The 12,363-nt window shown below is 37.8% G+C and overlaps 1 protein-coding gene across 2 annotated transcripts in view; it reads left to right on the forward strand.

Moving 5' to 3' along the window:
* The window catches only part of LOC126285423 (phosphatidylinositol transfer protein alpha isoform), a 188,065-nt gene extending 176,386 nt beyond the window's left edge, over nt 1-11,679 (forward strand). For both annotated transcript variants that reach the window (XM_049984791.1, XM_049984790.1), the window contains exons 6-9: nt 1,599-1,763; nt 4,830-4,951; nt 5,082-5,172; nt 9,562-11,679. In XM_049984791.1, the coding sequence (XP_049840748.1) occupies nt 1,599-1,763; nt 4,830-4,951; nt 5,082-5,172; nt 9,562-9,609 (426 nt within the window). In that variant the 3' untranslated portion in view covers nt 9,610-11,679. The remainder of the gene's footprint in view (nt 1-1,598; nt 1,764-4,829; nt 4,952-5,081; nt 5,173-9,561) is intronic.
* The last annotated feature ends 684 nt before the right edge of the window (nt 11,680-12,363 follow it).

Here is a 12,363-nt window from a genome sequence, read left to right on the forward strand (position 1 = left end):
TGTTAATGTCAACATTCTCTATGAGTTAGTGGAAGATTACTTTCAGGACGTGACTTAGAACTTCAGGAGCTGACGTTTGACACAGACCTCGGGCTGATGACGATTACGTGATGAAATCTATGAAAATTGTTAATGGTAGTTTGTATTCTAGTTTTGTGGTGTTATCCTGTGGAAAGTGGAACTTTGTTTTCTGAATTACCATCATAAATGGAAATGAGTGTTTGGCGTCGTTGGCCATGAGACCCCTAGCGGGATAGGTCCGGCCGTCTTGCTGCAGGTCTTATTACATTCAACGCCACATTGGGTGACTTGCTCGCCGGATGGGGATGAAATGATGATGAAGACAGCACAACACCCAGTCCCTGAGTGGAGAAGTCCCCGACCCAGCCGGGAATCGAACCGGGGCCCATAGGAGGCAATCTGTCATGCTGACCACTCAGCTATTGGGGTGGGCGTTACAATCATACAAACAGCTGTACAGAACTATGTTAAAAGCTAGCAAAGCCCATTTTCAACATGCAAAAGGGGGTGAATTTTTATTTCCATCGAAAAAGAAAGTTTTCACTCTCGTTTTGTGTGGGACTCTGTAGTGGTAATTGAAAAATAAATTTTGATAAGAGGAAATTAACTAGGGTGCCATTAATTAAAAGAAGCAGCCTATTAAAAATAGCACTGACAAATTTTCCACTATGAGAGAGAAAATTAATAATTCAAGATATTGTCTAACCTGCTTTGATACCGATGGAGTGGACTAACCACGCAAATCATATGCTGATCATCAATATTAAGCATTATGCACAGAAATGCTGCCTGGGAACTGCATTTACAGATCAGCTCAACAGATCTCAGGGTCACACTCAAGTGGCTGCTACAAGTTCGAACATCAATGATGACAGCAGGGGGCAGCAAATGATGTCAGCAGACTTGCAGTTCTCCTAGCTGAAACATAGAAATGTTGGCAGGCAAGGTTAACATTATTGAAATTTTGATAAACAATAACAATTATATTGGTGATTATTTTACATAGACGAAAGATATTTTCAAGGTGTGTGAAATATTCAAGTAAAAGAGTGGAGACATCAATAGAGAGCGGGCCTCAGGAGAGAGCGAAACTGGTGCTGCTCATGTTTATATATGACGAAACAACTGAAGGCAAATTTACTGTCACTTAACCTAATTATCTTCCTGTTCTGAAGGCCTCTTGTGTGGAAAAATGTTTGAGAGACTTCGCTGCACTCCTTTTTGGTGTGGCTGACTGCATAAAATCTGATTGTTGACACTGCTTACACTTCGACTGATGCATTAATTGGAAATTAAAAAATACATTTGCTCTCTTTTGCTAGTTTTAACATCTGTATTCTCTCCCACATATAAGAAAAATGAATCACAGTTTTACATTCTAAGACAACTTAAAAGACAATACACAGAATTAATACAAAAGTACAGCGTTTCTTACATAGGTTTGCATAAATTATTTCGGTTTTTGGGGCTTAAATTTATTTACAAACAAAAAGAAACATTTCAGGGTCATCTACTGTATAGCCTCAAATGAACAAAATTTGGATGCTGTAAATGAGCAACACCTTCTGTTTTTTCAGGTGCATGAACTACCCCCAGAAAAACTGAAAATGAGGGAAATAGTTCATATAGATATTGCCAATGACCCAGTATCCAGCAATGATTACAAAGCAGATGAGGACCCCACGACATTCAAGAGCCAGAAGACAGGCAGAGGTCCCCTCACTGGGCAGTGGATGGACAAGGTGAGGCTGGAGTGTGCGTGCACTCCCTCTTTTTCTTTTGTGTATACATACACACCATGTACATTTTATTAATATTTTGAACTTCTAATCACAGTATGCAGGAGCTTTGTGACTTGTGAATTCTAGATACGAAATTTTGTTTACAGTTTTGGAATCCCATTATCTAGGCATAGGGTTTTTGACTAGTAATCAAAACATCCTGGGTCCCAGTTTTGACCTCACCACTGCTCAAATATTGCATAAGAATCATTCGGAATGATGACTGAAGACTTCCGCCACAAGAAGTCACTGTCTTTCTGCCAGTGGCTTTGTCAAAGAGGACAAAGAAGACAAAGATTCAGGGCACTCTCTTGCCCTTGGGATGGGAAATGCCTCTAAAAGGTGAAAGGATCAGCAAAGACCAATGGTATGAAGATGCAGCAGGCAGTGCAAACCACTGCATTGAAGACACTTAATATATAGATATATTCATAGGACATGTGATCTGTAATTGAAGAAGTGTCATGGTGATCTCTCCATTGGCAAAAGATTCTGAAGTAGTCCTCCATGTGGAACTCTGGTAGGGAACTGCCAACTGAGTGACCATTGTTCTCATTAGAATTGACAGCAAACCACTGACAATAATAATTCTGGTATATGCACTGATGTCTTCAGACAAGATGAAGTAGTACAGAAAGTGTAGGAGGACACTGAGTGGGTAATTCAGTATGTAAAGTGAGACGATGATGATAAAAAATCAAATATTGGATTGTAAGGCATACCTAGAAGCACATATAGGCTTGGATCACAATATAGTAATGATGAAGAGTAGACTGAAGTTGAAGAGAACAGTGAGGAAGAATCAGTGCACTAAGAAGTCAGATACGGAAGTGCTTAAGAATGAAGAGAGAGGCTTGAAGTTCACTGAGGTTGCAGATACTGCAGTATACTAAAATACTGAATAGCACAGCAGGCAGTTCAGTTAAAGAGGAGTGGGCACCCCTAAACAGAGCAGTTGCAAATTTTGGGATGTCAAACATACGTGTTGGAAAGGTAATTGAAAAACAGACCAGATACTTAAATTGATTGATTGACGGAAGCACAGAAATGTGCAGGAAAAGACAGGAATACAGCAATATATTAGGGATGAAAGAAATAGAGGTGCAGGAACCCAAATGAAATAGCTGCAGGAAAAATGTAAAAAAAAAAAAAAAAAAAAAAAAAAAAAAAAAAAAAAAAAAAAAAAAAAAAAAATAATCGTCAGGAGGACTGACTGAGCCCATAGAAAGTTCAAAATGGCCTTCACTGAAATTGAAATTGGAAGTGTGCAATGGGATTTCTCCTGTTAGAGGTGAGAACAGATAGATGGAAAGAATACATTGAAGGCCTCAATGGGAGGGATAGAAGAATAAACTGAAGTCAGTGTAGTAGAGATAGGGGCTGCAGAATCAGTCAGAATTTGAGAGAGCTTTGGAAGACATAAGGTCAAATGAGGCAGAAGGAATAGACAACATTACTTCAGAACTTCTAAAATTTTTAAGAAGTGGCTACCAAACAACACTCAAGGTTGGTATGCAGAATCTAGGAGACTGCCAACATACTATCAGGCTTTCGAAAAAGAAATCATTGACAATTTTCTGAAGATTGCTAGGCAGATTAAGTACGAAAACTATCACACAATCGGCTTAACGGCTGATGATGACCATTTTGGCATTAGGCAACGTAAAGGCACCAGGGAGACAGTCCTAACATTGCACTGGACAATTGGGAGCAAAGCCAAAGAAAAATACACACATTCACAGGATATGTCTACTTGAAAAAAAAAAAAAAAAAAAATGAGTAAGAAATTGAGAATTAAGAGTCATACGACAGCATATACAGTACAAGAACCAAGAGGGGACAATAAAATATGATGTCCAAAAACAAAGTGCTTGGATTAAATAGGGTGTAAGACAGAATGCAATCATTTGCCCTTATTGCTCAGTCTATGCATCAGAGAAGCAGTGGGGGAATGAAAGAAATGTTCAAGAGTGAGATTAAAATTCAGGCTGAAGGGGTATTGGTGATAAGATTCGGTGACGACATTGCTATTATTAGTGAGGGTGAAGATTTATTACAGGGTTTGTTGAATGGAATGGATATCCTAATGAGTACAGAATTTGGATTGAGAGTAAACTGGAGAGAGACAACAGAAATGAGACTAGCGAGTAACTTAACATCAAAATTGGTGATCACAAAGTAGATCAAGTTAAGGAATCCTGCTACCTTGGAAACAAAATAAAGTGTAATATATGAAGCAAGGCGGACATCAAGACAGACTGGCACTGGCAAAGAGGGCATTCCTGCCTGGGGAAGTCTTGTAGTATCAAAAATGGGCCGTAATTTCAGGAAGAAATTTCTGGGAACGTACATTTTGAGCACATCATTGTATGACAGAATCATGGACCATTGGTAAACTGGAAAAGAACAGAATTGAAGCAGTTGAAATATGACTCTACAGAGGAATGTTGAGAAAAGTGGACTGATAAGGAATGAGATGGTCTTCTGCAGAATCAGTGAAGAAAGGAACACGTGGAACGCACAACAAAAAGGGTGAGGATGATAAGATGTGTTAAGACATCAGAGAAAAACGTTCATGGTAGTAGAGGGTAAAATCTGTAGGGGAATACAGAAATCAGAATTCATACAAGAAATAGAGGGTACAGGTTGCAATTGCTACTCTGCTCTGAAGAGGTTGAGACAGAAGAGGAATTCATGGCTGACCACATCACACCAGTCAGAAGACTGATGACTCGAAAAGGTATGGCCATTAGTCAGGGTCATGCACCTAATCTGATGTGGAAAAAAAAAAAAGTCAGCTATCACACCAAGTATTCCTGTTGTAGAAATATTTACAGAACATTAGTGTATGTATGCCATAAAATTTAAAATTTTAGATGATCATAAGTAATTAATGCCCTTTTTAATTTTGCGTGATTTGAATTGTAAGAAATCATTTTATTTTAAATATTTTTCTCTCTTGGATGTTGGTATCATTCAGCTTTGCCTGGAACAATTTTATCAACACTCTGGTTTTGTGAGTTGCAGGTAAATCCTGTGATGACATGTTACAAGCTAGTCACTGTAGAGTTCAAATGGTTTGGTCTACAGACACGGATAGAGAATTTCATACAGAAATCAGAGAGACGATTGTTCACCAACTTCCATAGGTACGTGAAGTGTACTATTTTAATTCAGTTGTGATTATGTTGTAAACATACAAATGAATTTAAGTCAGAACTCCTACCCAATTACATGTAGTGTGACGTGCATGTAACATGTGTTTCATGTTCTGTGTAGGCAAGTTTTCTGTTGGATGGATCGCTGGCACGGTCTAACGATGGAAGATATACGAGCCATAGAAGAAAAAACTAAAGAAGAATTAGATCGGGTAAGTATTCCTGATGTATCTATGCATCACGTGTGGTGATTTTTCATTTTTTTACCTTCTTGGTGGATCTACTAAAATAAATTATCAAGATGTGTTGAATTTAGAAGAGAGAATCCTTACTATCGGGTAAATATTTCCACACGTAAAATCTCAAAGAAGACAGAATTTAGTTAGTTTTTACAAAACTCATAAATTATCTATTAGTTTGATAGGAGATTACTTCTGGCAGATGTGAAAATGCCACCTGAGGTATGAAAAATGTAGTACACGAAAAAAAAAGCTTCCACACAGGTATACGTATAATTAAGAAAGTTACACGACTGTAATTTCGTGTTGAATATGGTGGTGGTGATATGAATAAATGTTAATATAATTTCCGAATGAAACTGTAAACTGTAATAAACACAAAACGTGACCTACACATACAGTAATGTAGTTATATATGAATACCACATCCTTCCCCCAGTTTTAATGAACAAATTGTAAAAACATTATACTGACATGACACGCAGGTCATTATCCATACTACTTCAGCCTATTTTCTCTGACATTACTTTCAGAATAATTAAAATACTCTAAAATTACAAATGATAAACAGTATTCTTAGCATTTGTGGCAGAAGAGGAGTGAGCTGAGAAGTTGATCTGTAAGATTAATTGGAGATAGAGTGGTATTCATTTACAAGAGAAAAAGAATAGAGCAAGAGGAGGAATACTAAATCAAATATTTATTTTATCTGAATATGGAAGGAGGGAGGATATGATGGTGGTCTTTGAAAATAAAAAGGAAGGCTAGAGGTGCAAAGCGAATAAAGAACTGAGACAAGAAAAGGACAAATATTAGAAGCCAAGCAAAAACCAGGAAATATTTGGAGTTCACAGCCAAGAGAGGTTTCAAGAGTATACACTGAGGCAACAAGTCCTGGGATAGTGGCGCACACAAACATAACCAAACGTCTGTAGTATTGCGTACACAAGTATAAAAGGACAGTGCATTGGTGGGGTGGTTATTTTTTTTCTGGTGATTCATGTGAATGGGTTTCCATTGTGATTATAGCGGCACAATGGGAATTAACAGTGTTTGAATGTGGACTGGTTGTTGGTGCTTGTTGGAGCTAGACGCATGGAACATTCCCTTTTTGAAAATCATTAGGGAATTAAACATTCTGAGATCCACAGTGTCAAGAATGTGCCGAGAATGCCAGATATTAGGCATTTCCTCTCACCACGGAGAGTGCAGTAGCCAGTGACCTTCACATAACACTTAAGAGCAGTGGCCTTTGCATAGAGCAGTCATTGCTAACAGACAAGCAATGCTGCCTGAAATAACCTCAGAAATCAATGTGGGACATACTACGAACATATCCATTAGTATAGTGTGCTGAAATTTGCCATTAGCGGGCTAGGACAGCAGACAGCAAATGCAGGTGCCTTTGATAACAGCATGACATCACCTGCAGTGCATGGCCTGGGATTGTGACCATAGTGGTTGGACTTTAGACAAATGGAAAACAATGGTGTGGTCAGATGAATCCCTATTTCAGCTAGTAAGAGTTGACGGTAGTGCTGGGTGTCTTGCAGACCCCAGGAAGCAGTGGACCCGAATTTGCAACAAGGTACTGTGCAAGCTGATGGTGGCTCCATTATGGTGTGGGCTGTTTTATGTGAATCACTGACCAAAAATGATTGTTTGTCTACTTGAAGATCATTTGTAACCATTCATATTCCATAACAATGACAATTTTTATGGTTGACAATGGGCTGTGTATCCGGGTGACAGTTGTTTGCAATTGGTTTGAAGAGCATTCTAGACATTTTGAGTGATCGATTTACCCATCCAGATTACCCGATCCAAATCCCTTCAAACGTTTATTGGACATAGTTGAGAGGTCAGTTCATGCACAAAATCCTGCACTGGCAGCACTTACACAATTATGGGTGGCAGTAGATGCTGTATGGTCCAATATTTGTGCGATTTATTAGGATATATCTCGGGTTTTGCCACCTCAGTGTAGAATATACTTAAAAGTACACTTTTTTTCCCCAGTGTACTTCAGAGGAACTGATACCGGCAGAGGATCACTTTTACACAGCTTGTGAAGGCTGTCATATATACATAATTGTTAATGAATGAATGTGTCTGTCATGTGGAGGTCCTGATTTAGTTTATAGTACTGACACTAATCTTCTGTTGGGATAGGATTGAAACAGAATGTCTCGAATAAGGCCAAATAAGAAGCTATTTGGATGAGTAATAGTGGCTTAGAATTCTGGAAACCTGACAGTGGCCAAGAAAGCAATGTGATCACCCCATGCTCTTCCATACTGCAGAGAAATGACATCATATGGTAGAGGATGACAGTGTGTTCAGTCAGTATTGTGTGGCCTGTTTGTACTGAATAAGCAAAGTGAAGTAACATTGTAATCAGATCAAACAACTGCTCATGTAGTTAATTTAAAAAAAGAGCGGCCTCTCCCATTCCAGTCAATTTGCTATTGAGCTAGTGTTAGTTCTCCAATGATACTAGAGGAAAGTAAATTATACTTTTTTCAATATACAGGGTGATTATAATTAAGGTTAAACTTTCAAACTGCTGTACAAATAACACCACTGATCAGAATGATGCCAAATTGCAACCGAATATTATCAGAGAAGGGGGAAAACGTATAGCAGAAGAAAAATACATAGTTACAAGATGAAGCCATGGATGGCTCTGCAAGCATCATAATTTAATAGTGTTTGACTAAAACTGACAAATGAATCATACAAAAATACCTAAGGTGTACATTTGACGTTAAAGAAATTGTACTACTTAATGTGTCTGGGTGTACAGGTGTGTTACTGTTAGTTATGTGAGCCCATCCACAAAGGCAAAGTCACATCACATTGGATGGAAAAAACTGGTTTTTAATTGTCCTGAGGCCAAAAACCGCATAAAAAGCATCAATCAGAAACAAATTGGATTATTAATTTCCATGTGACCGGAGCAAAACATGTTCAATATACTGTCCACCCTTTTCTGCAACAAGTTGAAATCAACAAACATCATGTTCCACAACCGATCAATATGTTTCCAGGATCACGTTCAGGATGTGTTGCACAATACATGCCTTCAGTGCAGCTGAGTTTGCAATCTGAAAACTGAACACATCATCTTTCAGATGGCCCCACAGCCAGAAGTCACACGGATTTAGGTCAGGTGAGCGGGATGGCCAGGCTGTAGGGAAATGGTGGCTGATAATCCTAGCGTTTCCGAAATGGCGCTCCAGTAGCTGCTTAACTGGATTTACAATGTGCAGAGGTGCGCCATCTTGCATAAAAATGATCACATCCACGCTATTGGAGAGCTGGAATGACGTGATTGCGCAAGAGACACTCACAGCACATGTCTCTTGGAAAAAATATGACTCTATGATAAATGATGCTGTAAACCCGCACCACACAGCAACCTTTGTAGGATGAAGTGGTACTGGTTGATCTGCATGCGGATTTTCCATTGCCCATATTGGACAATTCTGTGCAATGACATGTGCTGTCAGATGGAAGTGGGTGTCGTCTTGTCCACAAAACCTTCCACGGCCAGTCATTGTCCTCTTCTGTGCGAGCAAGAAGAGCAAGAAATTCTAAAGCACAGGCCTCTCTTGCTGGTAGGTCAACAGGAAGCAACTTGTGCACATGGGTAATTTTGAATGTATACAAAGAAGGATGTTTCGTGGGATTGTATGCACAGAGCTCACGGGTATGTCCAATGTTCGGGCAATTCTCCATGTACTACACATTTGCACACCACCACTTGACGTCAAATCAATTTGTTTCCTCCCTCTACCAGGTTGCATACCAAAAGAACCCATCTTTTTGAATTTCCTAATCTTTTCTCCAGACCCATGGCAGTCATCAGACGAACACCTTTATTAAACCCTTCAGCGTCCGGAACTTCTGCAGAGCAACGTGTGCACTGTCAACATTCTTGGAATACAGCTTTACAAGCAGAGTGTGATCCTGCATTGATACAGTCATAGTGAATGTTGCACACACGAAAGGAGGAAAAGCCGTGTATTCCACGTGTTTATACAAACTTCAGTGGGCCGTGCGCATGACAGGTGTTTTCATTTAGATATCCTGACACGTACAGCTCCATGTGTTGATCAGTTTTCACACTATTGTTTTTTCTTCTGCCATATGTTTTCCCCCTTCTCCGGTAATATTCCATTGCAATTTGATGTCATTCTCATCAGTGGTGCTATTTCTACAGTGTTTTGAAAATAATCACCCTGTATATCATAAACTGTAACACAAGTGGTTACTGTAACAATTCACAAAATCTTCATTTGAACTGTTGTTCTTGTTACTGGCCAGCGTTCTGTACTGATAAGGCTGTTTTTGTTTCAGCAACGTAATGTTGGGGAAGTCAGAGGAATGAAGGCAGAATCAGACTGAAGGGTGTCCAGGGGTACTACATAGTCAAGAACTTCGAGAAAATTAAAGAGAAAATCATCTGCTACATTTCAGTAAATGTTGAATTAATTTGAATTATTAGATATGTCTCTGTGTAAAGTAAGATTTTTATATACAGCAATGTATCAGTTTTATATCTTTGTGTGGTACATTGTTCGAAAGAAGAAAGTATTTTTTGTTCCTTAACAGTCTTATCAGCTTCACATTTGTAACATTTTGACAGATTGTTTTATTTATTTTTATATGATAGAAAATGTAAAATGCAGTTGCTGTATGCATTCTGTTTACTTCAATGAAATTCTGTTTTTAAAGTTGTTATTGGGTTCAATAGGCAGTGACTTTGTACTTCTATTGGAAGTATCATTGTAATGTGTAACTGCCCATGTTGCGTCCTCTTCCAGCACAAACAGAAAGAATAAGCAAAAATGTGTTTCCTGATTCTCTCTATTTAATGTTGTGATTTTCATGTATTTGGCTATCAGTTAGAATGCTGCAGATGATAAGATCCTGCATATTTTTCTTGTACAGTTACTGCCAACTGCTATGTGTCATTGATTCAATGAGAGTTGTCCCTGATTTTAGTGATGTAGCTCCAAAAATGACTACTTAATAAAAGTATAGATTGGTGTTTAACTACTGAAAGGGAATTGTATAAAAGTGTTACTTCTCTTTCATGTTATAATGTAAAATCAAGTTGCATGCTACCAAAAACAAAAGAAATCATACAGATGTACTGTGTTAGAAATAGAAGTCATAGTTCAGTTTAAAAAAAGAATATATGTGATTGAACTGTTGCACAGGTAGCTGACAAAAAGATGTTTGTTGATGGTTATTTGGAGTAACAGGTTTTTAAGAAAGATTTAAAATAAAACTCGTACAATAAGTCAATCTATTGATGTTTAGCAAGTGCTGTTTGGAAACTGTTGACATTTTAAATGCCATGAGAATAAATTTTTCATTATAGATAAATAATCCTCACATCACCATCAGTTTTTCTCTCTTTTGTTGCCGTGTGTATTTAAAGACATTGTTAGATTTAATCATTCCATTATTATTATGACACTGGATTTGTGGTCAGTATGAACTTTATTGATGTGCTTATATTCATACAACAGTGGAAAATGAATGTTCAGAGTCTCTTGGAAAATGGAAATATGTGTGGGATCACTTGCCTTTAAAGTCAGAACCTATGTATTTGTTGTGGAAGTGGCCAGTTTTAATTTCTGTGGGAAGACGGGTGATTGTAGACAGTAGAATTCAGAGAACATGTGGCTTTTGAAACAAGGTGACAATATTCCACAGCACAACGAAACCTGGTTTCCTTTTTATGTATAAACATTTACGTTGTGTTCCTAATGTTCAGTTTTTGTGAGAAATGTGAACATGCCTCTTCCTCTGTCTGTAGCAGAGCTTTCCATGTCGTTTCTTTTAATTTGTGAAGCAAAATCTCTTTGAATAACTACTATGTAAAGTAACACATTAGAGTAAAATAGATCATTTGATTGTGCTTTTAAGGTGGAAGATTTGTTACCAGTCATTGTGATTGTCATGAAAAATGCAGCATGAAAGTTTTACTTTGTTTGCTTAGTCATTCTTGAACTTGAGAAATCCTCAGTATTGAATACCACATTTGCTGGAAAATTACTTAGTGGTGTAGAAATTAGCTTGCAACAGTGCATCTCAGTAATTTTTTCAGCTTCAACTCGTGTAAATTACAGAAATGTGTAGGCATTTTTGTGTATGAGTAAGAATGCATTGTTCACAGTGTTAGAAATTTTGTGGAGCATATGCTTTCTTCCTGATGGTGTGTGAAAGTGAATGTGGTGAGCAAATGTTTATGAAAGCAAGCTCATTAAATGTCACTGTTTTGAATTGATGTAGAAATGTTGTGATGTAAATAACAAAATGAAAAACAAATATTGCCACTTTATTTAGAAGTGGACTCATTCAGAAGGATGAATCTTAGTATTATGTATAAATTGAGAGTTCATCAGAAATGCATATTAGGAAAGATTTTTTCTGTGAAAGTAAACTGCAGATTTTTAAAATGCATGCATGCTGTTGTTATTATTTCTTTAATAGATTGTATATTTACCTTCAAAATTGTGTTTGGGGAGAGAGAGAGAGAGAGAGCAGCTGTCGTACATTATTCCTGAAAAATCAGGCCAGACATACTGTTACGCACATAATGTTCTGTTGTGCCACAAAGGGTGTCAACATGCTAAAAGTATTTGTGACTTACCGTGTTGTTCATCAACAATCCTTAAGTGATTAACAGCCATTGAGTTAAATATAATCCAGCACACATAAAATAAGTTTTTTCTGGGGTATACAGGATGCAACCAAAAAATCTGATACTTAATCGTTAATAACGACTTGAATATAGCACACAGTTTTCAGTGCTGTGTGCTGACATTGTTTTTGTGGTACCATTTCAGTAGTCATGTGGTCTTGTGGGCACTGTGTATTTATTGTGGAAACTGTTTTCAAGTGTTGATTTCTACATTTATGCTTGCTCTGTTATGCCAAGAGTCTAGTGTGGGCCGAAAAGTAACTCTTCCACCCCGTAACAGAATTTGTTAGGGATGAAAAACCTTAGGCAAAAACTTAAAGCTCTAAAATGAAAGGTAACTGCCCAGCCAGTGTTAGTTACTATACCAGCCAACTCAGAAACATTTATCTACTACAGATCTTCCTGTAAGCAAATACATAATTATAATCCACTCTTTCACCTTC

This window comes from Schistocerca gregaria, chromosome 8 (genome assembly GCF_023897955.1).
Source record: "Schistocerca gregaria isolate iqSchGreg1 chromosome 8, iqSchGreg1.2, whole genome shotgun sequence".
In the NCBI taxonomy this organism is placed as follows: Eukaryota; Metazoa; Arthropoda; class Insecta; order Orthoptera; family Acrididae; genus Schistocerca; species Schistocerca gregaria.